At 35.0% G+C, this 27,365-nt stretch overlaps 1 protein-coding gene across 1 annotated transcript in view; it reads left to right on the top strand.

Annotated features, from left to right (window-relative positions):
• Positions 1–27,365, top strand: part of CCDC73 (coiled-coil domain containing 73) — a 91,303-nt gene that overhangs the window by 42,979 nt on the left and 20,959 nt on the right. Inside the window, 9 exon segments of the mRNA XM_050896865.1 lie at positions 1,353–1,424; positions 2,200–2,235; positions 4,140–4,214; positions 6,313–6,351; positions 12,861–12,996; positions 16,472–16,551; positions 22,587–22,715; positions 23,059–23,118; positions 25,701–25,805. Of these exon segments, the coding sequence (XP_050752822.1) occupies positions 1,353–1,424; positions 2,200–2,235; positions 4,140–4,214; positions 6,313–6,351; positions 12,861–12,996; positions 16,472–16,551; positions 22,587–22,715; positions 23,059–23,118; positions 25,701–25,805 (732 nt within the window).

Below are 27,365 nucleotides of genomic sequence, written 5' to 3'. Positions count from 1 at the left end.
CTATTTCTGGCTCTCTAGCATACTTGGTATGCCCTTTACCCACTGGAGAACCTGTGTCTTTGAACACAGTTCTAAGTGACAACTTGAGGAAAACATTCCTCAAGACTTTTGTTTTCACATTTTTGAATATTCATTCATGTAGTATGTGTTGTTTCTTAGATGCAAATCAAAACTTTCTCTACCTATCTTACAATGAATTAATGAGTGTGTACATGAATATAAAACACCTTACCTCCACAGATTCTTGTCCTGTATCAAAGGGCAACAGCTCTCACTTGTGGAACTTGAAAGCAACACCAATTTTCTGGAGAAAGGAGAAATTTTGGAATGGGCTTTATGTCTGAAAAACTCTCTCAATTTCTCAGTTAAGGCAGGAGAAGAAATTAGACTTCTCATGTATGAAACAAATGATCAATTTATTTTCTCCCAGTCATTCTTTTTAATAGTCTCAATTTATATTTATTTTCGTGCAGTCATTACTTAATAATTTCTTACTTCACACTAATATTTCTCAGTTTAACACTCATCTATATTTGGAGATAGCTGCTCAAGGACAGAGCCTCTTGACTACCTTTACCTAATATTTTTTAGTGTCTAGAGCTTAAAAACTGATCTTACAAACATATCTTCCGTGTTACTTCGCCTCGATTGGGGGAGGGGGGGAGTGTCCTATCTTGTATAGGAGCGTGATGCTTAAAGATGTTAAAGATTTCTATCTTGCAGAGTATAGTATTAGTCTATGAGATTATGATATGAAATAATAACAAAGATAAAAATAATAGTACATCTTTAACTCATTTTCTTGTTTTTATGGATGACAGTAAAGCTAGGCAGTAGGATGATAAAAATCTTACGCTGTCACCTTACGCTTAGTCTTTTCTGCCCTCCTTAGCTCTTTCATGTAGTTTGTTAAATGACTAAAATTTAACTAAAAACAGAATAACAGATTTTTATTTTTTAATGGGATTATATTTTTTCATGAAGATTAAAATTAAAATTGTATTAGAACTACCTGGAACTGTGTCAAGATGCTATCTTAAGATGGCAATGCGTGTTGGATTGCTTCTGCAGGTTGATAGGATGGGTAAGAGTTGCTTATAGAAGACCTAACAACAACAAATCTGAATTCCAGAGGTGAGAATTGTTACCTGTTATGAATTAAAGAGAAGCCACTACCAAAAAGATGATTACCAGTTAACAAATGTCTCTTTTTAGTCTTCAGGTTTTGTTTTTAATCAATCGTGTCTTTCTAAAAATATTTAACAAGGAATCAGGTTTTTCTTGAAATACTATATGTATGGTTTGCTGTAAGGTAATATTTAAAACACACTATTGTTATTTCACATGAGCAGGAAACTCTGCAGCATCAGACGGACACATTGCACCAACAAAACAAAGAAGCTATGGCAGCTGTTAAAAAACAGGTAGCAAAATAAGGCTTTGTAGCTTTGACAATGAGGTTTTAAATATGATGGCATAATAGCAAGTTGTCAGTTGGTATTAAAATATTTTTCTGTTGCATATAAAATATTAGAATATACAGCTCAAAGAAATTGGGTCTTTTTCTTTCTTCCAGACACAGTATAATGCCTGTATTTTGACAGTTCTTCCCAGTAAGCCACTCTTCCTCGGATTTTTCATTTTCATTTTTCCAAAAATTCCTAGAGAAGATAATGCTTCTTTTAATCTGGTTTTTGTTTGCCCCCCCTCTCTCTGAGATGGTATGTCCTCTGCAAGGTTAGATTCATAAACCATGTTAAAAGATCTGTCGCATGACTTATTCTGTTCAACATTTCAAAGTGTGTTTCAGTCTTTCAAATTGGGGTTGTGTTTTTTTTTCTCCATAATATATAATCAACAAATATAAGTGCTGAAAGAACTTGCAGAGAACAGTCATAGGAACTGAAACTGTTGCACATGGTGATGAAGAATTTATCACTAATGCTGCATCACAATCATATCACACAAAAAAGAAATTAACAAGCAATTAGGTTTTTCTTTCTTGAAAAAAATAATTTGTGATTCACAAGCTTGCTGCTTGTGACTCTATAGTTACTATAGTTAAAGAAAAAAAACCCAGGAAGTACACTATGCAGGGTAATATAACTATATTGTCTTGTCAAGCTGCATGAATAAAATTAATCCCATGTGCTGTATTGATTTGTTGCTTCTTTTTTTTTTATGCCACTGACAATCAAGTTACAGGCAAGGATGTTTGCTGTGGAAGAAGAAAAGGTACTCTGTTACAATTATTTGTTATTTGTCACCCAGTGAAGCACATAAGCAATGATAATGCCATATAACTTACCAAACATGTTCTAAGTATAAACTAAGTATATTACAATTAAATTCTTTTTCTTGCTATGGCCTTTGCAGAATAAACTTCTTTATAACCTTTGTTACTTTGGTGTTTTTGTTTATAGCCTATAGAACTTTAATTACTTGTGCAATGTAACTTTAAAATCTGCTTGTGCTAAAAATCAGTTGGGGGGAAAAAGTGTTCTTTAGTTCTATATTCATAGAATCATAGAATGGTTTGGGTTGGAAGGGACCTTAAAGATCATCTAGTTCAAACCCCCCTGCCATGGGCAGGGACACCTTCCACTAGACCAGGTTGCTCAAACCCCCATCCAGCCTGGTCTTTTGTATAGCTATTGAAGCGATACAAAATTTACTTTATTTTGGGGGTTTGGGACAAATTGTCATACACCTCTTCCACATACTAGTGAAAAATAACAATTCTAACTGGTTTAGTAAAACCAGATTTTAATATGGCTTTTATTGATTTACCTGAGCTGGTTTCCTAAGAAACTTGAACTAAACTGAAGTAAGATATACTTAAGCCTAAATTTATGGGATTTTTCTTAACTACATGAGTTTTTATACCAAGATGAGTGCCTGCTTGCTCTCCTGAATAAAGGATTTGCATTTGGTGTACTAGGAGCCTGTTTCAAACAGTGAAGTCAATGAACGTCTCTATGGACTCTATTGTTTCACTTAAGTTTCCCAATGATTAAGAGTGGATGAGTATGCTATATGTTTCATAAGAACTTGCACAGAAATTTGCAAACAGGTGAAACTGGTTTGAAAGTATATCAAAGTAAACTTTGTTTGCTGCATTTATATTATCTGGTTGTTTTCTTGCTTGTGTTTGGGTTTTTTTCTTGTTAAGACATCCTGTTTGTCCACACATACCTATGTAGTAGTCCCTGATTTGTATTTTCAATGATGGCTACTCTTACAGAATTAAATTGTGTGCTGATTTTTTTTTTTTCTCTCTCTAAATACTTCCATTGAATCGAATAGTACTTTCAGTACTTTATACCAAAGTAACGGAAAGAATAAATTAAGCTGTAATGTTTCAGGACGGAGTTTGAATACAAAGACCAATTTTTGCTCAAATTTACTTTATATGTACTTCTACTCATCAAGGTGTTTTCAGGAGATTGCACAGCCAGCACTATGTTAGAGACAACTGGAACTCGCAGGGGTCAATGAATGGACGTATTTGTTCTCTGGCGTATTCTCTGATACGTAGATTCTGCTCTCCGTTTTATTGATTGCTGCCTGAGATTCTTACCTGATTGAATTCCACTGAAGTTCTTTGACTTTATTCACATGTGTGTATATAGATATGTGTGTGTATATACACACACATGTGTATACATATAAATACAAAATGTGCTTGCCTGTATTTAGTAATTCTAGTGATAGCAGATTACAGTTCAGTCTTTGTGGGTTGGAAAAGCTGAGGAAGATGTTTCTGTGAAGGCCCTGCTACAGTGGATAAGAAAATGGATTTACCTCATACTTTCTTTGTTATTTAGTATCTTTGTTCTAAACTAAAGTAACTTATTAATTCTGCCTTTATCAGACTTGTCTCTCCCAGAACAGAAAACTTTAAAACTTACTGACTAGTCATAAGTGGTGAAAATATACTATCGTGTTTTCACTTTTCTTTTTATAGCAGTATATATGTACATTTTAAAATTATTTAGCTGAACTTTCACCTGCTTTCACCAATGAACTGTTCTGTCATATTGGAGTAGTGCTTTATTTTTGTAACATTCTTGTTGATAAATTCATGTTGTAAATGCATTTATTCTGCCCAAATCCTGAAGTACAGCTTTTGTTGAAAGGGAAAATACCAACTTGCTGTAGAAACAAAAGAAAAAGAAATTGATGGACTGAAAGAAGCATTAAAAGCATTACAGGTGAACTATTATTTTTGTTAAATAACTTTCCTTGGTATGCAAGTGTTTTGGTTGTAGGTTTGGGTTTTTTTCCCCACTGGTAAGAAAATAGTTGTTTTTAAGAGGGTCTTTAAGGCCTTCTCATTTAATCTTTCTAATACATGTATACCTCGCTTTCTAACACTGAGTTTCTGTTCTAGTCTTCAGTGTCAAGACTACTTTGTTAGCCTTCCAGCTAAAGTTCTTTTCCTCCAGAAGAACTGCAGACTCAATAAAAGTCCAAATAGCATGTGAAATGTGCTTTCTTTTAATTTCCATAGTCTTCCTCTTTCTTTCTATTCTTGTCATCTTACTTCTCACCTGTCTGGAAACTCTGGTTTTGGACTCCTAAACAAAAACAAGTATTCACACTGGGCCTCCAACTCACAGTGCTACCTGTATTTTTTATTATTGTCCTTTGTTTCACTGGGACGTTTCTGTATTTACCACTTAATCCATGGCTTTCCAATGCCTGTTTGTCAGTAAAAGTAAAATTGTCGGATAAACGCACAATTTACTCTGGTGCCACTTGGTGTTATTTCTGTGTTGTATTTTATACCGTTACATGGTGTTGGAGCAGTTGTGGCTGTGATTCACAGTTACTTGAAATAAAGGAAGACATAGGGACATGGCTAGTATTTGGGGTTTTTTTTAAAGACCAAGGCAGATATGTTGAAAATTGATTGAAAGAGTAGAACTCAACACAGAAGAGAATTAGCATTGTAATGCATTGCCAGATTTCAGGTATTGCCAGGAACTAATTATTTTTCTACCCAAAACTGAGTAGTATAATAATTAATTCTATTGAAAACACAGTGGCTATAATGGATTATTACCCATGATTTTGCAACATGTTTGGTTCTTGTTAACATTCTCTTATAATGGGATGCATTTACTTGATATCAGACTGTTTGTTTAGTCATTTAGTTAACACTGAAGGTATTTTAGGAGCAAAAGAAATTTATTCCCGTGGCTGACTTTCTGTGCAATAGCTGTAAGGATTTTGTTGCCTTGTTCAAACCTTGGCATAGCACAGATGATGTAGAATATCCCTCCATGGTCTGCTGAACATAATATGTGGACAGCAAGAGTAATGAAAGATTCCACTGGCCTTTCTTTTGTAAGATAAAACAGAAATTTAAAAAAAAGCTTAACATTAAATGTTTAATGTTCACAGATCAAACATTTGTGTAACAGTATTGTTCAGATCTAGGAAATTCTGCTGTGGCTTGAGGAAGCAGGAGGTCAAATGAACCTATGGACCCAGAAAAATTGTTTGGAAATCAGCCTAAAATAAGAGTGAGGAATTTCTAATTTGGTTCCGTCGTCCTCTCTATCCAGAGAGTCGGAATTCTACCTTAAAATGATTGTTCTCTAGGCTTATTTTTTTCCCTAGAAATAATATTTTCTGTTTAAGATTTACACACACTGGGTTCTTTGACATTTCTCTTTTTTTTCCTAGACATTGTCAATGTTTCTTTAAATGTTCTAAGATATAGAGACTAAAGTTCTTGCAATCTTAAGTATTATGCAAGTCAAAATTCTCTGATGTCAATGGTGTACGAAAAATAGTTTTAATGACTTCAAATGTCAGTCTTATTAAAGCATGCAAGATTGGTACAATATGTCTTTATATGCCACCATTCAGAATATCTACCTAGAATTTTTTTTCCAAAAGGGAACACACTTATATTCCTCTAAGACTTGAGGGAATACCTTCATTTCTATCTCTGTTTTCTTCTCTGTTTATTTCTGAGTCTAGTTTATACACTGTGGTCCATTTACACGTTATTTTTATGATACGTGTCAGAAAACACAAGGATTTTTGCATTTTTCAAAACTCCTCTAGTAAAAAATCAGTGTAAAGCATTTTTATGTAATTTAAATGTTGAAGTGAAATTATGTAAAGTGAATCTAATAATAAAAGAAATAGTGTAATAATTAATTAAAACCCAGTATTACTGTATTGGATTGGCAGTAAAATGCAATTAAATCTTAGGAATGAGAATACCTAAATATGCAGGTTGTCGTCAAAAAAAATGTAACTACAATTTAATGAATACCTCTCTTTCATTTACAGATTTCAAAATACACTTTACAAAAGAAACTGAATGAAATGGTAAGAAATTAATATTTTGGTAAGAAATAAAAAAATAAGGAACAGCTTTTATGAAAAGAGAATGTCTGCTTAGAGTATAATGCTAATACTAAGGAACTCTAATACTTAAATGATGTGTGATAATTATTACAAATAACCAAAAGAGGTGATACCAGCTTTGAATCTGAAAAACTTTCAAATACAGTGGGTTTAGGTTTTTATAGTGTGATAGCTGCTGTTTAGCATGTGGAATTTTTTTCTCCCTGAATTAAAGTATAATTGGTACATTTGTTCTCTTTATAAATTAAAGTGAAGATTTTTTTATAGACCATGATTTGAATGATGTAATTATACTACCCTTATAGGATCTAGCATATTAATCTCAGAGAAGTAATAGAGAATTCCAAGCAGTTCTTAGTTTTGTTTTTAAAAAAAACTGATAATGTTTTTCCTCTCACTCTGTTTCACTACTCTTCTCAGAATTACTTCTTAACATCAGTTCCCCTGAACAGTTTAGATTTCATCCAGTCCAGCTTTACTCCCTTTGACACAGAGAATAAATTTATGTAGAGTGACAGCATAGTCGCTCTGAACCCTGTCATCTGTTTTAGGAAGTGAAAGAGTGAGCCACAGAAACATTGCTAAGCTTGATTGAATAAATGCTGTGAAAATTCTGCTGCTGCTCAACTGGAAAGAATAAAGATAATATTGTCAGACCATTACAAACTGTGATTTTAATTAAGAAGCTCAAAAAACTAAGGTCCAGTTTAGCTTTAAGTACCATGACATTTGTACTGAAAGTCATCTTCAACGCTACAGTGGTTTTACACAAAATATGGTGAAATTGAATAATGTGCCCTCTGACCTGGGAGATAAGGCTACAAGTTAAAGATCAAAGGCAACATAATGTGTTTTGTCTTAGTTCACTTTTAACTTGTATTTATTCTTAAAATACATCTGATCTAAAAATGTGTTTAAAATATACAAAATTATCGAACTTACATTCAGGTCATTTCACGTATTACCTTTCTTTCATAACTTGCAGGCTCAGTCTTCCACGTGAATGCGAATATTTAAATCACAACACCTTTTCTATAAGCTGGAAATGCATCTGTGCTGCTTAAACAAATATCTTCCTTTATGTTTATAAACTTTTCAATAATTGATTATTTGAACATTTTGAAAACTTTGGGGTACTGTGACTTTGATACAGAGTATGGTTATTAAATGCTATTGAGTGAGGGACAAGATACTAGAAATCCTCTTTTTGCATGTAGCACTAAGCATAACATGTATGGCTTGGCCGTATTTATAGAAGATGCTGTGATATGAAATGATGGAAATAAAAAACCACAAGGTAAACAGAAGTGAATTCTTTCCTACAACCTTATGCAGTAGCGGGCTAATACAGTTTTAGAGCAGGTCAAATTCTACTAACTTTACTCCCTGAGCAGTTGCACTGAAATAAATGGTATGTTCTAGGGATCAAAGTAGTAGTAGCCCATGCAGACTCTTAGTCAGTTATCACAAATGGCAAAATGTTTAAAAGTAAAATGGATGAAATTCCAAACCATTCATTTATCTGAGACCTATTTCTATTTCAATTTTAAGTTTGTTAAAGACAGATTAGATCATGCTCTGGCTAGTGTTTTGAAAGTAAGCAGATGTGGTGTTTAGTTTATATCTGGCACCTTAGAAACCCTGCTAGTCAGTAAAGTAGCTTCTGTATGTGTTGGGGATTGAGCATGCCTTACTGATGTAGCATTTTATTCTGGTTTTGTTCATTTAATTCTGTTCTTTTAGTCTAGTATATGCAATGTTAATATTTTGCATATACACCATATTTTAGCATGCTATCTAGTTAAGTTTATGTGAAAATTGTAGTGCTGATATAATTCTTACGATATATGCTAGAATTTTGAAATAGTGGAAGGTTTTCTTTCATATTGAAAGATTGTATAGAGACAAACAAAGAATTTCTTTTTCTTCCATCTTTCCTTTGTTTCCACAATAAAAGTGGTGATTATTGTGTGTGGTGTAGTCACTTTGCACCTCACTGCATATGGATAGTAGCACTCATGCAGTCAGGAGGCTACATGATGATTACTACAAAGCTAGTTGTCTTGATAGAGTACGCTTGAGTGTGGGTTCTGTATTGTATTCTTTTTCTTGCTGCTGAAATAAAGAAATAACTGGAGGACAATGGCCTTGGTCAGGTATTGGTTTCCTCCTTAATTTCCTGGCAGGTGATACAATGTAGAATGCTAGAACTCTCTGAGTGTAGCATCTGTTCATGTGTTGCCTTGTTAACTTGCATTGTCTGATCCTGGGCATGTCTGAGAGAGTGAGCATTTAGAGTTACTTATCTTCTGCAGTACCTACATCTTAAATATATATCATGGTACTAAAATACAAAAAACCAAGAATGAGATTAAGGCTAGCGTTGGCTGGTTTAGAGACCAAATCTTGTGTGCAGTTCAGAAGAGCAAATTTGGAGTGCAAAATATCTGTGTAGTCAATGGGGAGACATCACTGTCTACAAGGTAGTGATTCAGTGCATCAATATTAATGAGTAAAGTAGATGGGGTGACTGCCTCTGTGAATGACTGGTAATTAGTCTAATTTCACTTGCTGACTGTGTTTATATTGGTAAACTAAATGTTTGTGAGACCATTTAGTGAAGCTGCACTCAAGTGATATGAAATGGTCTAGGCTTATTACTACTATTCTTCAAAAAAGAGGGAGGCTGCATCCAGGTAACCCACACTGTTCCCAGCAGACAGTCCCCTGAACTGTGCCCAGGAAGATAGGAATTCCTAAGATAGGAATGTTATTTTTATTTCCCTTCCACATTTTTTAGGAATTTGCCTGTAATTATACTATGTTGTTTAAAAATACAGTGAGAAGGCAGTGATACAGTATAAATTAAAAATAATTATTTTTAAGTAGAAAAATGGTGGGAACTAAAGGAACAATTGTGGAAAAAAATTCCTATTTTGAAGATTACAATTGGTAACCTTTTGCATAATTTTCACATGATCTTGCCTTAGGTCTCCATGCCATTACATCTCCTTTGTTTCTCTGACACTTTCACCTCCCAATTACCACCTTCTGCTTCACTGAGTAACTCTGACTAGTGACTCAATTTCCAGAATATCTTTGAGATATGAACAATTCCCTCTTTGTCTTCCTCCATTCACCTACCTGACCCTGAGCTATTTCTCTGGTCTAGTTCCACCAAGAAATCATTGTGCCTCAACAAACCATATGGCCACAATCAATTCCACTCCCTATCCAAGCTTATCTTTATTACTGGTGGAGGGCAGGGCAATAATTCCTGTTCTTGCAGTATCAGACGTTAGGAAGAAGAACCAAGATTCTGTGGGTCTTACTCCAACTCCAGGGTCATACCCTCCCTATCCTGCAGTGTGTCCTGGTGTTTCTTGATTGTCTTCTATGGAAGAATGTTTTAAGACCTTTTCACTGTAAGCAGAAGAATCGCATACTCGGGCTTTTATTTTAGTGTGCACTGAGCCTGGAGAGCAGCTTGCCATCAAAAATCATATTTAGGCAAGTGGTAAGTTCTCAATAAAACTCTTGAGGATAGAGCAGGCCAATTCCTTTTCTCACTGGAAAGAGCCCTGGGAAATAACAAAGCATATTTCTACTTTTCTAGTGAGGAGGAGGGACTAACACTGTCTTGCTGACTTAAGAATGAAATTGGGAGAACACTAAGAAAAAATCCATATAAAAGAAAGGGAAAAAAACCCTCAGATCTTGCCACGAGCTGTTCGAGTCTCAAATTAGCGATGTGTCCCTGTTCATCGATCTCTTAGAATAAATACACCTGAATGACTATCAGGAAAAACAAATACAATTTTTCCTTTTTATTTTTTTGTTATAAAATCCACATCCTATCATTAGTTAAGCACAGTACTTCAACTTATGATTAGGAAAAAGAGAAAGTATATGAACATTCACAGCCTGCATTCCTTGCAGTGATTCTGTAAGTGGTGGTGTTTCTTTACCAGTGCTTCCATTATGACTTTCCATTTGCTGTAGTGTGTTTAATTTCATACCTTATAAAACATGAGAAATTTGTATTGTATATCCTGTTTTGCTAGCCTTATATTGGTCATTTCTTTTGATTACTATCAGCTTTTATTATCCTCTGATGCTTGGACATGTATTGCATCTGTTACTGTATGGAAATGGAGCCTTACAGAAGCCAAACAGACTGGGCCAGATTCATCCTTGTGTAACTTGAATTTACACACAGGAATGAAGTTGGCCCAATTCATTTTAATTGCTGCGTTGCTCTACTGTAGATTAGAAATAGATTAGATGTCTAAATAAATGGATATCTTTTCTGAGGAATTAATTTAACCCACTCTCTTCAGAGAAAATTAATTTAAAAATTGACCAAATAGTACCTACAAAGCTTTTAACAATAATACAGTATAAAGAGGAACACAAAAAACTTAGTGTATGTGAAAGAACGGATAACAAATAACTTTTAAAAAACTAGTGGCATGTGTCACTGAATATAGTTTCCTGTGAATATGTATTTTCAATCATCCCCTCACAAAATGAGAGAGATTGGTAAAAATCATTTAACTTAAATACGTTTTCCTTAATTACCATGTGGGATTCATTACAATAAGATATTACTTAGGCCAAGATGTTAATAGAAGTAAAAATAAAGTGTTAGATGCTTACAAAAGTAGTTAGAAACCCCCCCTACAGATACATAATCTTGAAGTAGAAGTGAATTCATCATATTTGAAGATACTACAACTGCTAATTAATACTGAGGAATTAATAATTACTCATTAAAAGGTTACTTACATTTTTCTGGGAAGCATGGGGTATTAATCTGCATTAGTTTCACTAATCTAAGTCCAAGTCACCACTACTCTTTAGCAGTAGTTGATACACTTCTGGTTTTTAGCAAGAATGTTGAAATTCTTTTATTTAGATGTGTCAAATACACAAATTCGCTCCTATTTGTTCTTGCACTGTGTCATTTTTAACAGTCCCAGGACTGGAATGGATGAGGCTGTCGGGCATCTCTGGAGATGGCTTAGTCTAACCCTGCCCTGGTCAAAGCAGGGTCAGTTAGAGCCGGTTGCACAGAGCCATGTCCAGTTGGGTTTTTAATATCTTCACAGATAGAGACTCTGTAGCCTGTCTGTCCAACCTGTTCCAGTGTTTGACCACCCACACAGTAATTTTTTTCCCCCTGAAGTTTAAGTGAAATTTCCTGTATTTCACTTTGTGTCAGTGGGCACCACTAAGAGTAGTCTGGCTGTGTTGTCTTTACTTCCACCCCCCACCCCCCCGGTATTTATACACTTTGATAAGATCCCCGAGTCTCCTCTCCTCCAGGCTGAACAGTCACAGCTCCCTCAGCCTCTCCTCACATGTCAGGGGCTCAAATCCCTTGATTTTCATAGTGGCCCTATACTTTGAACAACACTGTATTGAAAAAAACCGCAATATTTTTGTTTGAGTTTGTATTGCAATATAGCTTACAAAGTTTTCCTTGTTGATTAAAACCATGTTATGCTGGAAAGTGTTTAAGACCATAAAAGGAAGACAGTGCTTTTACTAGTGGCTTTACAAAGAAGACTGAACACTGTTTGCATATTAGATTGCTTCTGTTACATAACAGGAGACAATAAATGTCTATAGGCCTTATTTTCATAACGCATACACTAGCACTGTTGCCAAATTCTAAGGAGCTCCTACTCTTACCTGTCTCCAGCCACTTACTCATTTCTGCCCTGTGCTCCTCTATGAGGGTGCTGGGACAATGGATTGTGGGGGCTGTGATTTCAGCTGTCTAGAATTTTTAAGCAGGCCCCATATTTTGTTGCGTTGCTGTGACCTGAGAGCACGGTATCATTTGGTTTAATACTACAGTGGGGACAAATAAGCAGCCGGGGCAATGAGATACAAACTTATAGCTGCTGAAGCCACTGTGTTGTTTTGAATCTGCAGCCAAAGACATGGGCATGTACAGCCCCAATCTGAATAGCTGATGTAGGGTGGGGACTGCATTAAACCGCATGGACATGCCTCATCAAAGGAATGCGAGAATGCAATGCTGTACTGAGTGGTAGTGCAGGAGGACAAGTATAAACCACAAGCAGCATTAGCATGTTAGGCTATGTTCACAATACAATGGCAGATTAAATAACATGTTTAAGCCACATAACAAAGGAAAACTTGAAATCAGGATTTGAAAACAGTTAATACAGTTCTGCAGACATTTACATGAAAGTTCTCCTAAATATAAGGGACAACATAGGAAAATATGTTCAAGTGCTTCTTTGATAATCTAACACACAGATGAAGGTCTTTGGAATGAGGTGCTATCTGGAAATGGGAACTGATAATTAAATATGAAATAGGCAATAGATTCTCGGAATGATTTTGCACTTCTGCTGTTAAAAAGCATTTGGAGAGTTGATTTATACATGCTAGTTACTATCATTAAGTAGGTGCTTCATTTATGTTTCTAACAGGATCAAAAATTACAGATGCACTTAACAGTGAAAGAGGAGCATCATAAGAAACTGAATGAAGTTGAGAAGTGTTATGCTACTATTGCATGTCAGTTTGGAATTGTAAAAGACGTTCATGGAAAACTAGAGCACAGTGGTATGTATGTCTTAAATATCCTCCACCATTTGTTTTTGCTGTGTCTTGACAACACTAAGTTGGAGATACCTGACAATTCAGAAAAATAGCAGCTACCCCGTGCCAGGCATCAAATATAGCAACTGACAATTACTGTATGTCAGTAGCTTCCTCAGTGTTTCTTTCTGTGACAGTGCCAGGTTAAGCAGCACAGGCCCTGTATCTCTTCTGGTCTTTGCTGATACACTAGTACACTTGTGTGTGTGACCACATAGTAAATTATATTGAGGAACTGATTTGGGTTCAAAACAAACCAGCAGCAGACCCACCCCTTTCAGAAAAAAAAAAAAAAAAAAAAAATTACACTTAATTTGGATCAGTTTCCTGTTGCCATTCAGCATGATCAACTTAAACAGTTGTACCAGCTCAAATGAGGAGGTGAAAGTAAAGGAATTAGCAAATAGGGGAAAATGAATGCTTTTTAAAGTAGGTTTAATGTTCGGAAATGGACAGAAAACAATAATTTTTATTATTTCATTAATTTCTTGTACAGAAATATAAAATCTTAAAACCAGTTCAGTAAATAAATAGGATGGTATGAACAATTTTATGCAGTTATTGTTACATAGACTCTGACTATATGGCTATTCAAGCTTTATAAATCTGTACCTTATCCCGTTCATGTGTTGAAACATAACAAAATTATTTGTGAAACTACTAACACACAAAAATATTATTCCACATACTTTTATTTTATATAAATACATAGTTTTTATCTGTAAAATAATAAAGCTGATAACCTGTGCTGGTTTTGGCTGGGATAGCGTTAATTTTCTTCATAGTAGCTAGTATGGGGCTATGGTTTGGATTTGTGCTGAAAACAGTGTTGGTAACACAGGGATGTTTCCATTACTGCTGAGCAGGGCTTACACAGCGTCAAGGCCTTTTCTGCTTCTCACCCCACCCCACCAGCGAGGAGGCTGGGGGTGCACAAGAAGCTGGGAGGGGACACAGCTGGGACAGCTGACCCCACCTGACCAAAGGGATATTCCAGACCGTATGACATCATGCTCAGCATATAAAGCTGGGGGAAGAAGGAGGGAGGGGGGGAACGTTTGGAGTGATGGTGTTTTGTCTTCCCAAGTAACCGTTACGTGTGATGGAGCCCTGCTTCCCTGGAGATGGCTGAACACCTGCCTGCCGATGGGAAGCAGTGAATGCATTCCTTGTTTTGCTTTGCTTACATGCGGGGCTTTTGCTTTACCCATTAAACTGTCTTTATCTCAACCCATGAGTTTTCTCACTTCTATTCTTCTCATTCTCTCCCCCATCCTACCGGAGGGGAGAGTGAGCAAGCAGCCGCGTGGTGCTTAGTTGCCGGCTGGGGTTAAACCATGACATAACCTCAAGTAATAAAAATACCTCATTTAAATGAAGTTTTGTACCTGTTAATTTGTGACAGAAATCCTTGTTTCTCATAACAAAGTGATAAGCTTCCATGCAAACATCACAGTGTATGTGTAGAATATGGACTTGTGTATTGTTTTATGTGCCTGCAGTTTTCATCCACGTAAACACATACGCAGGACATAAATAAAAATAAGTATTATTTTTTAAGGAAAGGGAGAAGTAGTTGTATAACTCAAAACAAACAAACAGAAACCCCAAGCAAACAAAAAAACCCACTAAAACAGCAAAAAACTTTTTAAATACTGAAGCTTATAAGTTTGGGGTTTTTTCTGCCTGAAACCAAGTAGTTTTTCCAGATCTAGTTTGAATAAATTGGTAACGTGTATTTGTGATATGTCAGTACCTCAAGTTACTTTTTGTATTCAATTTTTTAAAATTTGTTTTTAATATTAAATATTAGCCTATTAAGATAAAACATTGCTGTGTTTTCCTTTTATTTACATTGGACAGGGCTTTTCTATTATGTCAGATACAGAAAAGTCTTTTTGCAATTTCATGGAAAAATAACATTTACTCTCAGTATTTACACTATTTGAACCATATATAAATGGTTTTTGCCATGTTTCTACTTATATTTATCAGTAATTGCAAAATGAACCTCTAGAAAAGATTATGTTACTAACTGCTTCTGTTCAAGAAGCCAATCTGTTCACCAGTTTGACTCTAGTATGTCTTTTACCGCAGAGAGAATTCAATTTGCATTGCAGTATATAAGATGTGCAATAGGCATGTAGGTAACTTGTAAATTCTGAGCAAGAAACTGCAGCCAGTGGAAAAGTCAGGCAGAAAGTATATGAGCCATTTTTTGTGCAAATTGTTTAAATTTATAAGCTGTTGTTCTTTATGTGCTATATTAAAGCAGTATATAGGGAAACAAGAAAGTGAAAATTGATGTGTTATAGTGCTGTATAGGGAAAATATTACAATTTATAATAAATCTAAAACTTTAGTGCTTAACCAATGTTCCACTATTTTAAAGCTACAGAGTGAACACATGACTCGTGTTGATAGGAGAGAGTTTTACTAATCTTTGCCCGCTTGTTTTCATGTTTTTTTCCTAAGTTGTATCAGAAGATATTTGTTACATTCTTAAGTATTTTCATTTTGTTAAGCACATATTCTCATATAAAACTGCAAAATTGCTTATTGTATTGTAAGGCTGTTGTCCATCATTCCTCATGATGCTTACCGTCTTTAACAGAAAAGGAAAGGACTTTCTGGGTGTGATGGAGTTCTTGTATTCAAGTGTTGTGCCAGAAGCTTTTTGAGAAAATAAAGAAAAAAGATTAGGAGTGAATGAAGAGGAATCAGGAAATAGAAAAGGCTGAAGAGAGTCCTCAGAGGATCAAAATACTAAGATTGAATAGAAGTGACTGAAAAAGTACAGGGACCAGTGAATACCTTCAGCTTTTCATTGTGAAACTTCAGGCAATTTCCCAGTGATATCTTGGCCTGTATAAAGTCTAAGAGAAAATTCCCTTCCCTTTCAAAAGGGACAGAGGTTATTCTTAGAGTTTTCCTCTCCATTATCCTCTGCTGTTTGCTGTCTTCCGTGTCCTGTATACATATAACTCTGTACGTTTAACTCAATTATTTGAATGTTCTGTGGTCCATTATGTTCTATGTTCCTCTGAAAATAATTAAACTCATCAGAAAATTACAAGCTAAGCCTTAGTTAAAAAACAAAACTAAGATTAAAAGTTCATGGAGAAGTGATCCTAATAAAGTGACATCAAATGACACTAAAAATTAAATTATAATTTAAAAAAAAAGCAAACCAACATACAGAAAAGTCTTTAACTCATTGTTTGAGGTATAGAACAACTGGTACCATCTGGTGTAATCCTCCAGTGTAGTATCACACTATACAGAAAAAGTAGTTGAGTCATATTTTTCAGTCTTAGTCTCCTTTCCACAAAGACGTTTAATTATTTTATAAATTATATACGCATACATTGCAGTTATAAATCAAATATTCCTTCAAATATGAAAGTATTTATTAACACGTTTTAACTTTTGTTTAAAGTACAGGAAGCAATACAGCTCAATAAGAAACTAACATCAGTGAATAAAAGACAAGAGACCGAAATAAGTAATCTGAAGGAAGTAAGTATAGTATGCATTTCTGAATTTGTAAGTGGGATTCTTTGGGACTTCTACAAGCTGCTGTAGTATTAATAGAAGTAGTGGACAAGCAGCAGAACTGTTCCTCATTCTATGACTAATGGCTAAATTAGTCTTATGCTCCCTTGTTATGCACAGATGCTTCAGATGAACGCCAGTTAAAACTGGAGCAGCTCTGAATAGTTTCTGTAGCTTGGGAATTTTTATTTACCTCTGCAGCATCCTACTTGTTTCTTGTTAATTATTAGCAGCCTCTCTTCTTCCTGTGCTGTGTTGTTATTGCTTCTCCCATCTGATATGGAAAGGTAGCAGTGGTTTCAGTTTAGTCAAAGAGAGACAGAACATGAAGAGTAGTTGCCATAGAAGTAAGCTGGTAGCTTGAACGTAGATAAAAAGTGTGACTGGATCCCCATCAGAAATGGGAGAGTTTTGTGACAGGGCAACTGAGACATTAGATGATAGTGATACTGTGGACAAAGAACTTGTCTGGCCATTAAGCTCTTTTTTGCCCTCATCTACTCAGAAACTACTATTTGCCAGGTACGTTTTTGAGTTACACTCTTAAACATATGTAACAGCGGGAAGAATAAAGTTCTCTTTTCCCTTTGAGCTGTTTAAGTGCTGACAGGAGAAGAGCAAAGGGACCCTCTGAAGTCAAAATTGTCCTGTAAATTCAGTATCTTTCCAAACCACATCTTTTTCATATCTCCTTATCTTTCTATTCCACTTCTTTTTTTTTCCTCCCTTTGATTCTGTGAGGATTTTAGGTAGGGAACAAATGCATGATTGTTCTCAGCTTCTTGGCCTAATGTTAATCCCCAGCTTCCAGACGAATGCTTTGGACTGCCATGAAATCTTTGCAAAGTTTGTGAATTTCTTGCAAAACAAAAAAAAAAAGGGGGGGGAGAGAAAGATAATTTGTAAATGAGGAGAAGGGACTATGACCATTTTATATTTGGGTTAAATTGATCAAAAATTGGATGTTTACCTGCCATGACCTTAGTTTGCCTGAAAAATGAGATTTGAAGGTACAGAAGTGCTTGAAAATTCTCCCTGAATCTAGTGTTGGTTTTTGTTCTTAAGAGCACACAGCCTCTTATTGTTAAGGTTCTTTGGAGTATGATGCCTCTAGAAGCCAGACTTAAATTTTATCTTGAAATAGAGACAGTTTAAGGCTTTTCATTTGTTTCATTCTTACCTTCTCCAGTGCTTTACTTAGTTTTTATATTTATGACATGAAGATATTCTAGCCACAGTAAAGATTAATCAGGAATTCAATCTAGATTTGTTTAGTTACATACTAGAATATAACATGCCAAACCTCAGTGTCAAAAAGATCAAGTTTTGAAGTGACTGTTTGATCTCAAAGATTTCAGAACTCCTACCATCATAAAAGCAGACTGAGAAACACAATAACAGTAAAGCAGAATGCTGGAAAAATTCTCATTAATTTCTAAATCACAATTAGGTTTTATGGCATTTAGAAATGTTTGTTTAGCTACATAATTCAAATTATAGGCTATATATATTTACATTTTTATATATAAAAACTATATATATTTATCTGAAATATTTGATGGATGGAAGAGCAACAGAAAAATATTGGAAGTTGTCAGTGGTAATAACTTTCCTCTATAGAAAAGCCATATTTGTTAGACTGCTAATATCGTCATAGCCATGAAGGTCTGAGGACAACTTTGTCTTGTGTGCATTGGGTACACTTCAACTGTACAATTCCTTTCAAAAAGAATAAATAATTTATATGTGACAAGAAGCGGGACATTCATCTAAAATGCAGCATATCTTTATTGTAATATATTGTAAAAATCAAAATTTAGGAGTTTTAGAAATTTTTAAGCATCACAGTAAATTAGATTTGTTGCTTTTGGTTAAGAAACCAACAATAATTCATTACTTAGAATTCTCTGAGAATAAGTAATCTGAGAAGTAAGAAAAGAAAAATGTTTAAGAAAATTTTACATAGTGAAATTTGTGAGTAACAGAGGTATGTGAGATAAACTGATAGTAATTTATGTACTCCAGTAATCAAACATATTGCTTGATCCATTTTTTTCAGCTGTACTCTTGATTCTTAAGGTCATGGGTGATGAATTTTAAATAAAATACTGTTAGATAAGCAGAAGAAGGGGCCAACTGAAACTTAATCTGGCTTCCTCAGTTCACCAGGAAATGCCTTTATTGTCGTTATTTCTGAATTTCTTATTGGTTGTTTAGTATTTGACCATCCTATTCTGAATGATGGTGGAAAACTGAACTGGAATTTAATTTCTTGGCATTTTAATATTCACATAGTGCTGCAGCACTTTGCTGTGGCAATGCCTTATTTTGCAAAAAAAGTGGGATTTTTTTATTTGTAAATATAGTTTTATAAATAAAAGTTGTATATAATAGAAAGACATGCCTTTTTCCTCAAAATGCAGAATTTCTGTGAAAACAGAGTTAAAAATGAACAATATAGTAAAAAAAATACAGCCCTTTTTCAATATTCAACAGTTTGCTTATAAAACATTTCTGTAAAGTTATGTAGTGAGAGTGTGCATTTCTGAACTGTATCTGTAATGGCACTTGTTAGTTCAGCGCAACTTCTGTTTGTGAAGGGCTGTGGGCTCATCTTTTGGGTCACTCTGCAAGAGAAGAGAAAAGAAGTGCTTGAACCCAATAAGAAGTGCCCTGACCTAGTTTCATTTCATTGTGGTTACCTTGTACTTAGCCTAACCATTGCAAAAGTGATCTTAAAGCAGTCAAGTGTTTTCTCTTGTTGGGGAATATATCCGTTGTAGAGCTGAAGGGACCTACAAGAGATACAAAGCAATGAGAAAATTTTGATATTTAGAAGAGTTTGGAAGAGGGATTACCAGGCTGTTTTCACTTGCTACATAGCTGAAAGAAGTCATGACATCTGCAGCACAAGTTGGGACAACTTATAAAGCTGGTTTTATCTGCCTTGGAAACTTGACTGACCTCTAACAGCTCTGACAACTTGTGGGTTCAAACTTCTTTCCTCTATAGCCTCAGTGCTGGAGTGGGAATGACTATCCATAGTACTAAAATCTTAATTTGGCTGTCCACTCTTATCACAGCCATTACTTTGACTCAGACCAGGATGATCTCACACATTTGTTCTTAATGGGAATATGAAGTTAGTGAATGCTATTCAACATTTATGGATAAAAATAAACTAATCTCTAATTTTAATGAAATTGCAAGTATGTGAAGGGGGTGTTAAATATGTACAACAGTAAAACCTGGGTTAAATTGAAGTCCATTCTGCACAGGGTTAGTCTTCTGGAATTTGTGGAAAGAAATACTATTTAGAGAGGTTGTAGTTTCCTCTTGACATTGCCTGCTTACAAGTCCAGTTCCTAAATCTTAGCTTAATGGACTGTGGCATAATTTCCTTTCAGTAACACTTATTTTAGGATTTGAACGTTTAGATATTCAATGTGGTAGGATTCTTTTCAACCACTATGAAAATGTTTGCATTGAAATCTGGCCAAGAAGAAGGTTTCTTTCATTCTGCTGCTTAAAAAACAGCTGTGCTGCTCAAGGCCTGAAAGACTACAAGAGAGTTGCACCGATCTAGGAAGAGAGCAAAAAGATATAGTTGTAATTTTGGATACAGTTAAAGTTTGCGTAAGGTATCAGTACTGTCTTGGGAAGTGGTTACATCTGCCTGCGCTGGCTGCTTTTCCAGTCCCATACCACCCCTTCATGCTGGCACATGTATTTGTGTGGCCTTGAGGGAAAGTAGAATGAAAATTTTGTATTGATCAAAACTACATTTTACCAAAAAAAGGGAGGAAGCTTTAGCTTAGATCAACTGGCAAAAGGAAAACACATTTAAGGAGCAGGACTATTTCTTTTGTAACACTCTTACTTACGCTGGCTTGAAGTGTTTCTGAAACCATGTCCCTAAGCATTGGCTGCTAGCAACGCATCAAAGGAATGGGTTTAAAGCCTTATCATTCTTTCTTAACATTCCCCAAAACCTGATAAAATTATTTTCCAGATTCAATTTAATCTATAGGGTTCTGAATACTACTAGTGATCTTATTAATGACAGAAAGCTACTAGAAAAAGAAGCAAAAACTCTGGGGGTGAATTTTTTTTTTTATTTCAGAGTACAAGAAAATATACATATGTATGTATAAAACTATATTATTTTCACAGCTACATAGCTTGTGCTTTCACTCACCATGGAAAACTTTCTCATTATTTTTGGTGATCTGGTTTGTGTTAGGTTCTTTTCGGGTTTGTGTTGGTTTTTGGTTGTTTGTTGGTTTTGTTTCTTCCTGCCTACAGCTTTGTGAGATTAGCAGATCTGGGTTTGGTTCCGGATGGATTATACACATCCACCTGCTATATACAAAGAAGAAAATCCAGTCATCTTTTCTACCTCAAGGGCATGATTTACTTAGTACGACTTGTTCTTTCTCTGTGAAAAAATAAGTAGTAAGGTTTTTCTGCACACAAACTCTGAGTTTTGGAAAATATATAGTATCGGATCCATAGCAGGCTTTTGCACCTGCTTGTGTAGCACACAACCTGTTAGCTGTGTTCTGTTTACCATTAATCTAGTTCTCTGTAAAGATTGGCACAGTGCACCTTTTCACTTCTACAAAGTTAAAACTGCTTGCACCTTCTGCCACTTAAATGTAGGAACTCTCCTTGCATATTTCATTACAGAGCCTTCTAGTAAAAACAGTACAACTAATATATGTTTCTCTTGCAAAAGATGGAAAAAGACGTGCTAGCTTACAGAATATCACAATTCTAAAGCATTGCTGTCTTTGGGTTCTATAATTGATTCTGCAATTACACTTAGTACTTACTAGATCATTTTAGATTTATTTATGGCTAAAATACATGAGAAATAAAGCCTCTAGCAAAAAAATGATTTATTTAAAAGTAGTACCTATAGTTGTATTTTCTGTAAAACTTTGTATTTGTGAATTTCAGCTACAATGTAATCTTCTCTTTTTCTTTTGTACTGTTATATGATTTTGTCCAGAACAGTTAAACCATTGGTCTGTGATAAGATGGAATTCCAGTTTTGTGAAGAAAAGTTAAACAGACCAAACTTAGTTGTTAGATAAAACTATTACCATTCTGAATGCTTGGTTCACCACTATGGCATCATGAAGAATTCTTGATGCTATCTGTGAACAGCATTCATAACCTCTGCTATTTGTCTGCGTAAACGTCAGAGCACTCAAGGAGAGAGCGATATTAAACAGACTACCTTGTACCAGAATGGGAGGGGTGGGGGAGAACAGGGCACAATATTTATGACTCCAGGAACTATAAGTTGTAATTTAATGAGATCAAAGCATTTGCTGTTTATTTGCTGCACTAGGAGCTTGGAATAAACTGGTTAGAAAACAGATACCCCAAAAAAGGCAGGATATTTAAAAGATTATAAAGACTACAAAATCAAAGACATATTTTAGATGGAAAATCATGTTGTAGAAGCCTCTAATATAAAATTAATTTAGCATTCTCCTGAGATTAAGTAATTAATGTTTCAGGAAAAGCAAAGATCCTCCAAATTTATAGCCAGTTCCTGTTTCTACCAGATAGTCGCTGCTGTTCCTTTTTTCCTCCTGATTCCCAGGAATGTACACAGTAGTTATAATAGGTACTTTATTCCTATTGTATATCTCGGTGTAGGAGATTTTACCAATACCAACTTAGTGTCCATTTCTAATATACTTCTTGGAAGAGAAAACAACAAAATGCTTAAGTAACATAAATACTTCAGAGTAAAATTAGCACAATAACATTTTACCTCTGAAAATAAACTTTTAGCCATGTGTGATAAGTTTAAATTTTAGCAAGTCCAGTCTTACAAAATTCAGTTCCTCTAATTTATTCTGTTGTTTCCATACATTATTTAAAAGTAGGGCATGACTCAAGATAGTTTAAAAGATTTGTCTTTGTTTTGAATTGCAATGCCTATACTGGATGAACTATTTATACATGTTTCCTGTGTTAAGGAACTGAAGAAAGTAACTACAGACTTGATAAGGTCCAAGGTCACATCTCAGTACAGGGTGGGAGAAGAAAACATCAATCTTGCAGCAAAGGAAAAACAGCTTCAAGAACTGCAACAAAAAATCAGAATGGTATTTTGGAATTTAAACAAATTAAATTTTTGGTGAATATTTTCAGTTCTGCATTCAGCAAACATCATGGCAATGATCTCTCTGATGTACACAGATTAGTGATTCCTTTCTACTAACTGCATATACAATATAACAAAACTATTTCCAGAACAACCTTTTCTAGGGAAGTAAATATGCTATGAATATAATTTTATAGTAAAAAAAAAAAAGACATTTCAAGATAATTCAGTTTCTTTAAATAGCCTTATGATGATTCATAATATCACATTAATACAATATTACTAAAGAAAATAGACACTAATTTTAAATGCCTTTTACTGTTCTTCATGCTCTTTTTTTTAAGGAGACAGCAGTTAGTAAAAAAGTTCAAGAAGAAAACACTCACATTAAAGAAGAAAAGCTGGTGAGTTAATATAACTTTGCTATCTAAAAATCACTTAAGAATATATGTGCTATATTTCATGTTCAAGTTTCTTAAAGCTATTAAAACTAATGAAATTCCCTTGTTTACTCTTCAGAAATATTTTAATACTAACATAAATGGGATCTTACTCCTCAGTTTTTAGAAAGTGTATTACCAGAACAAAGTCCATTGTTTGACACTTTATTCCAAGTCTTAACTTTTGTCTTTGAATTCAGATGAGAGAAATCTGGTATACCCATGAAATAGTTGTTTACATATTGGTTCAGTACAAATAAGCAATAAGGTTTGCATAACATGCTTGCTGTTCTGCTTTCTGGTTGCCAACAGTTTATTATAATACTGCTGGTATTGAAACCAGGTAAAATTGGAATCATGTGTCAATCATACACAAAGGAAATGGTGTTCCACTCATACAGAACATATACATTTAGAATATTAAGCTACACCTATACGTAGTTGAACAGAGTTAAGACTGTCTTCTGTGACAAACTCGGGTACGTTCCAGAGCAAATCCTGCTATTCAAACCAAGGTACATGGAGTCAAGTATCAAACATAGCAAAAAAATTATGTTCCCTGTAATAACAGCATAATACACTACTTTGCAGAATATTAAGCGTAAGAAGAGTGGTTGTTTTTTTTTTTTTCTTTAAACAGTTGCAGAATTTTCATTCTGCAGTTCATTAAACCAAACATGTTAGAGAAGTGTATCATTCTCGTTCTCAGGGAGGGACAAAAGGAGTAGCTTGCTTGTATAGCCACTGAGCACTCCTTGAAGGCTAATCCAGCAGTACTCTTCCAGTCCATAAAAGCCTGTTTGCATTTTGAGTTTGCTTTTTAAAAATACTTGCCAAGAAACACGGGGCAAAAATGAGACACATACTCAGGCCTCATTACTCCCACAGTCCTGAATGCACTCAAAGCATTTATATGGAGATGCTTGTAGCATAATTCATATGCATATTCTATATGTATTATCTAAGAGAAGGAGTCTACTTTGTTTCTCTGTTTTGTTCTGTGTGAATTGCTAGGGTTTGGTTTGTTGGTTTTAACATATGGAGGGTTTTGGTATAAATCTGGGGAGGGCTCTAATATAGAGATGAACAACATGTTTTCTCCAAGAACTTGGGTTAGAAGACCTGGATTTCTGTATTATAGAGCACTACAAATTCACCATCTGGATTAACTGAAGATGTTGACTTCAGTGGTTCTCGGACTGAGGCTCAATATACTATCTAAATTATAGCTGATTTACACTGAACTGTATGCAGAGAGGCAATCTTGTCTAGCTGAGTGAACACTGTACTAGATTTAAAAGACATGGCCAGCTCTGCTACCGACCTGTCAGATGACACTGGGCAAGCCATTCCACATCTCTGTGGTTCAGTTTTCTAGATGTAAAATTGAACTAAACATAAATTAAGCTTCAGTGCAAAAGTATTATTTATCTCTGCATAAGAGTATACATGCATGAAAAGAAATGAGAGTACACCCAAAATAATGATTTTATTTTTAGTAGATAGCTGTATCTGTAAATATAATAGAACCAAAAATAGATAAATTTGAAAGCTCTTTGCAAGTATATGGAAGTACTTTGTTTCAATAATACGTTCCTCTCAATATATTTTGAAGCAACCGAGCACATCTAAGACTGTCTTCTGCCTGAAACTCACGTTTTTTTCCTGTGCAGGTCATCTTTTAGTAACTGCTGTTCTAGTCTTTAGGGAGAAGAGATTGGCTTGGCTAGATCATTCCCTCTGTCTTTGAATCTTTGGAAATGTGTTTTGTAGTGTTTAATATAAAATGACTCTATCTCCATTCCATCCACATTTTCAGCTAACTGCAACAAACTTAATGGCAGCAACCATGGGTTTGTAAATCTATACCACCTTAATCAACTCATTTTGGGTGGCTCTTTTTTTAGAACTTACTCTTCTTGAAGTAACAATATAGTCTTGATGAAGGTACCACAAAAATTCAGATAGTGACAGCAAAATCTGATATACTTGCACCATATGATGCAAAGCTAATGTGTGGTAGTTCACATCTATTAGGATTTAATTCAGGAGATACAGAATAATGTCACATAAGGGTGATCCATTAATGGAAGTGATTACTTGCCTGTCATATAATTTCTCTGGGATTTTCCATATTTTCCAGAACTGTAATATGGTACCATAAAATTATTCTGTTAGATTAATTGAACTCACAGTGGGGTTGGATTTGATATATTTTATTCAGATTTGCACTGAAGTATGTTTAAAGTATCAATGGATTGTTCATTTTCATTATAAGAAAATTCTCTAAAAACAAATAAGTTATAAGTTATAATAATGTTATCTTCTCCAAGGCAAAAGGCCAGAAAAACCTGGAGTTGTTCTGATTTCTTCCTACAGGCCCTTCCCCACTGTTGATGTTGGAGTACATTTTTATATACATGATTTTGTAAACACTGGCAGAATAAAAAATAAATATGTTAATCGAAGAGACATAAATTATCTAATGTTTAAACTTCAGAAACAAAATGTTATTCAATATATCTTAATTTGTTTGTTTTAATAAGGAAATTCTCAGCTCTCTACAATGTGTGCAGGAGCTGCTTCAGCGAATAACCCAAACGAATGTTAGAATGGGAAGTGAATTAAATGCACTGAAAGAAGAATATCAGGTCAGATTTTTCTTGATTAGACAAGCTGCTACTATCTGCTATGTATTTTTTAAGTCCAGGGCTGTTAAAGACATTTGTATGCTTTTCAGAACTTTTGACCTCACTACCATTGCTCCCTCAGCTCCTTAACTGTCAGCATGAACCTTGAAGCGCAGTCTGTGGTTTCCCTCTTTTAGTTCTCCTCCTAAAGTAAATCATGGTTGCCATTCTTATCTGCCATTTCTGGAGGGTAAAACCAGAACATATTGGGGGTTGCTTTCAAGTACTTTGAAATCAAATTATTTTATGACTTTTGTTTCTTATAATTTTCATGTAGGTATAAATTTCTTTTCTGGAAAATACTTCAAATTTCAGATCTTCATGGCCAGAGCTTGTCCCCAGTTTTATTAGAGCAGAGGGCCTAAGAAAGAGCATATCCTTAGCCATTTCTTGCTGTGTTGTCTGGTGTCATATTTATGCTAGAGGTGGTAAGTAGTCACGCTGGAGAGTGTGGAGTTGCAGCATTCCTCAGTTCCTCTTTAAGTGTGTAAAAGTGGCTCAGAACAGTTTAGATTCTAAATTACATTAGCAGTCAGACTGGCCCAAAGTGCACTAAAGATTAAGGTCATATCTCTTCTGGTCAGATGTGCCATGCAGAGTTCAGGTACAACCATTAATCGGACTATTAATAATTATTATCTACTATTTGTCCATACATAACCACAACTATTCCATTCTTTGCTTGGCCTGCGAGGCCAAGGTTTTGAACTAGGATCTCAGTTAATTTCAAGTTAAACTTCCTGTGTGCATGTATACTTTTGTTTCTAAGTAAATGCTTCTATGCTAAATTGAAACTAGATTCACTTCACATAAGGCTTTACTTTGTCTTTTAATAGATGTAAGCATTTTGCCTTCTGCCACAATATAAATATATGAATTTTGCATTTTGATGAAACAAGGTTAAAGATGAATTATGTTCTCCATCAGAAACTAGCTAAAATTTCACTAGGAATTAAAGTACCTGCTTTGTAGTACTGGATAAAGCTTTAGTGACTGGAAGAGAAAGAGAAGTCACTGATTTCGGACGTCTAGGTTCTTGTATTTATATTAGTCTAGAGTGTTGGATTTTCATGACTTAAAATTCTTTGGTCTCAGAGTGCTCTAGAACCAAGAAGAGATGCTTCTCAACCTGGAGAACAGTCCCACCAGTTCATTATGAATCTTCAGAGTTCTCCAGTTCCTCTTTCCTATATCGGCTCTTTAAAAAAAAAAAAAAAAAAAAAAAAAAAAAAGTAAAATGACAAAGCACGGTTTAATGGGAAAAGGTTTGTGTTTTTTCTTACCATGTGTTGTGGTTTAACCCCAGCTGGCAACTAAGCACCACGCGGCCGCTTGCTCACTCCCCCGCCCGGTGGGATGGGGGAGAAAATCAGAAGAGTAAAAGTGAGAAAACTCGTGGGTTTGAGATAAAGACAGTTTAAAAAGTAAAGCAAAAGCCATGCATGCAAGCAAAGCAAAACAAGGAATTCATTCACTACTTCGCATCAGCAGGCAGGTGTTCAGCCATCTCCAGGGAAGCAG

The sequence above is a fragment of the Gymnogyps californianus genome, chromosome 5, assembly GCF_018139145.2.
Source record: "Gymnogyps californianus isolate 813 chromosome 5, ASM1813914v2, whole genome shotgun sequence".
NCBI classification, from domain to species: domain Eukaryota; kingdom Metazoa; phylum Chordata; class Aves; order Accipitriformes; family Cathartidae; genus Gymnogyps; species Gymnogyps californianus.
The sequence above is the reverse complement of the archived record's forward strand: the minus strand, read 5'-3'. Positions and strand labels throughout refer to the sequence as shown.